At 42.0% G+C, this 3,447-nt stretch overlaps 1 protein-coding gene across 1 annotated transcript in view; it reads left to right on the top strand.

Moving 5' to 3' along the window:
- Positions 1-360: 360 nt before the first annotated feature.
- Positions 361-3,447, top strand: part of bean1 (brain expressed, associated with NEDD4, 1) — a gene marked incomplete at its 5' end in the record, with an annotated part of 14,575 nt that continues 11,488 nt past the window's right edge. The window contains 2 exon segments of the mRNA XM_035663021.1: positions 361-564; positions 1,209-1,350. Of these exon segments, the coding sequence (XP_035518914.1) occupies positions 361-564; positions 1,209-1,350 (346 nt within the window).

Raw genomic sequence — 3,447 nt, 5'->3', positions numbered from 1 at the left:
GTCACACACTGAAATGGAATTTGATGTGTGCACGGCAAGACAGCTGTTATGTAACACAACCCCCTAGTGTATTAGTGTCATAAGGCCTGACAGTGGCCTGATAGATAGATAGAAGTAGAGTTAGATAGATAGATAGATAGATAGATAGATAGATAGATAGATAGATAGTAGAACAAACCCTCTCCATAATGATCAATTATAATGCTACTGTGGCTTCAGTGATGAACGTGATCTGTGTAGGATTATCTACATCAGTGCCCCCACAACAGTTTTCTATATGAACTTGCATGTTCTCACACACACTGAAACGCACAAACACACCCTCAAGCCTGACCTTCATCTCTCTCTGTCTCCCTGCAGTGAGCTCCAACCAGAGCCATGGGGAGTACCCAGACTGCCGGAGTGAGAGGGAGTCGGGAGGGGAGGCGTCTCTCCTGGTGTCTCCGCTGGTGGTGGCGGGGATCGTTATAGGTCTGGTCCTCTTCCTCTCCTGCATCACCATCATCGTTGGCAGCTTGCGCAAAGACAGTCGACTCCGAAACCCACACCTTCGAGCAAGCTACGGTCAGTCTATACGTTTGACTAACTGATCAACTAACTAATTCATTGGAAATTAAAGTGATTGACTAACAGGTAAAACAAGCAATTGGATGCATTTTCCCCTTAAGTTTCATTAAGGACTGTGGCAGTTACCATCTTCGTCATGGCAATCTGTGTAGTGATGGAGCACACCATTCGGCTGCATTATCCCTAAAAGGCTGTGCAGCATTAAGGCATCTTAGGTTGTAGGTGATTAAGATTTCAGGCCCATTTATTCAGGATACTTCTTACATGGGGGCTTCAAAAAACTGATGAAACACCCCTACACATTATTACTCATGTTGATCTAAGATTCACTACACCAACACTGTCATGCACGTAACTTGCTTCCAAAAGCTTTAGTAGGTTTTCAGTTTCCAAAGAGAAAGTCAATATTTCAAGGCACTAAGCAAATATTAAACAATAGTTGTTGCCAGGACTTCAAATAGATGGACAGAAAAAAGCAAATTACCTAATCCATTTAAGTGTCCAAATTCTTCTCTTATCTTATTGCTTCTTTGCATCGGTCATCATGGGACGCACCAACTTGAGTGCTGTTTAACAGGCTTTACTTGACCAATCACATTACATTCAAACAGGTTTTTTACTTCATGTCTATTCCTCTGCAGGTCTGGATGGTTTTTCCTACGGAGGTTCAGTAGGAGAACTAAGATCTACCTGCTTAGAAGACTTTCCTCCTGGTTTAGACTTTGATTCATACAGAGAGACCCTGTCACAGGTCAACAACCTGTACCCCGATTCACCGCCACGGTAAGTGCTTGTGTGAATCTCAGCTGATTATGTAACAGAATAATGGTGTCATTCACAATGAGATGGTCATTAAAGGGTCAGTGTGTATGATTAAGTGGAGAGGTGTTGCTTCACCCTCCCCTCCCAAAGACAGAGGAAAAACTGCAGACAAAAAGGATGACAAAGGCTCATATCTAGAGCCAGGGCTTGGTTTGTCCTTTCTGGGCTACTGTAGAAAAATCCAATTTCTATTTGCTTTCATGCTTGTCCTTGTATTAAGCTAAGTTAGCTGGCTATTGGAGGTAGCTTCATATTTAGTATGTAGATGTAAGAGTGATATCTATCTAATCTAAATTCACTATTTCCCAAAATGTAGAACAAAAAAGGGATAATTTCACATTCATCTGCTGAAAGAAGAAACTTTCTCTGTGCTCACTGAAAATCTGATTTGAAGGGATAGAGCCAAGTAGACCACTCCTTCTTTTGCCAATTAGGCTATGTCAAATGTCAAATATAAAATTTAACTGACCATTCAGCCCGTGTCCCCCACCTAGTTTGACCCTTAGTGGTAATTCATTTATTAGGGAGCACTGCTACCTTTGGCGCCCTTTGTGAGAGTGCAGGAATGAGTGTTTGTGCACCTTGTGTGTGTGTGTGTGTGTGTGTGTGTGTAAGAGAGAGAGAGAATGGGAGAAAGAAAGAGCTTGCTAAAGGCCAATGTCATGGTGTTTTTGATCTAAATGTCAACTGGTCTAATTGGCAACTTTAATAATTCACATACATCCCTCCCCTGCAGTGTGTGTGTGTGTGTGCTTCATTCATCTCCTTGCTCTGCCTTAGGAACATTCACTCACTTTACCCAAATGAATCGATCTAAGGTTGGATAGTATCTTATCTTTTCTATTTATTCATTAAAAGAGAGTTCATTACTGACTTAAACAATTGTATCTGACTTTCCAATGTCCCAGGTCACCAGCTCACACATTTAGAACTTAATGACTTTCAGCATCAATATTAAGGTTTATGGGGTGTTTTTCAGTTAGCTTTGCAAATTATAACAGAATTTTGAGAAAATCTGAAATAGAAAATGCATATGCACCATGGCTTATCTTGTGAACCACTTTCTTATATGTGTAACAGTAGTGGAAGAAAACTCAATTTTGCCGAATTACTTGAAAGTTGATTCAAATTTGCAGTACATTTGGATGGACATGCAAGTAGTTAGTCTATGCAGAAACTAACACGACTTGAAGAGATATTGATTATTTTTCCGTTGCAACCATGTTGTACACATATATCATTCTCTTTTAAGCCTCAGTGGGCACAGTGCTGGAAATGTTCCACATGGATCCAGATTCATGCTGATTCAATAGCACTGTCCATTCACATTCATCATGTTGAACCTGAGCCTGAAGGTCTGTTCTGGGGTTGTAATCTGGGGACTAAACCAAAGCTCCTGTCATGTTCTTGCTGCTATCTTGTAACACAGATAAAGTGCATTACCTGTAGGGGGATACACCTGGTCAGCAGCAGGGTTTATTTTTGCTGTGGTGTTTAAATGATGCTTGATGCTGCAGGGCCTTATGTGGGCCAAGAAAATGTTCCTGTGCACCATTACAGCTCCCACCAGACGTCTGGTGAATCCATTCATAATGTTGATGATGAATCCTGCTCCTCCTAATTAGCAGTACAGGGCAGAAACCATAACCACAATGTTTGTTTGAGAGAGAGTAACAGTAAATATCACAGCTTCAAAACGAAGAAAGAAAGGGAAAGAAAGGAGAGGAGAGGGGAGCTAGCTAGCTACGTCAGTGCTCTGGCAGAGAAGCAGAGTGTTCTGGACAGCTTGTGTGAGAGCCGGACTTTCTGGCCCGGACGATGGGACAGCAGCCAACACACACACATAAATGCACACAAACACACATACAAACAGACACACATACATACATAAAAATTGCACATTTTGTTTACCATAATGATGGCAAGTCGTGGTTTGGGACCCTATCAACAAGCAGGTAGTTGAGGTCCTGTGATGATCCTGCAGGGTGTGTGTGTGTGTATGTGTGTGTAGGTGTGTGTGTATGTGTGTGTGTGTGTGGGGGGGGGGGCCACAGATGG

The sequence above is a fragment of the Morone saxatilis genome, unplaced genomic scaffold, assembly GCF_004916995.1.
Source record: "Morone saxatilis isolate NCDOM2014 unplaced genomic scaffold, NCSU_SB_2.0 Contig19, whole genome shotgun sequence".
In the NCBI taxonomy this organism is placed as follows: domain Eukaryota; kingdom Metazoa; phylum Chordata; class Actinopteri; family Moronidae; genus Morone; species Morone saxatilis.
This window is presented reverse-complemented; position numbering and strand designations above follow the sequence as displayed.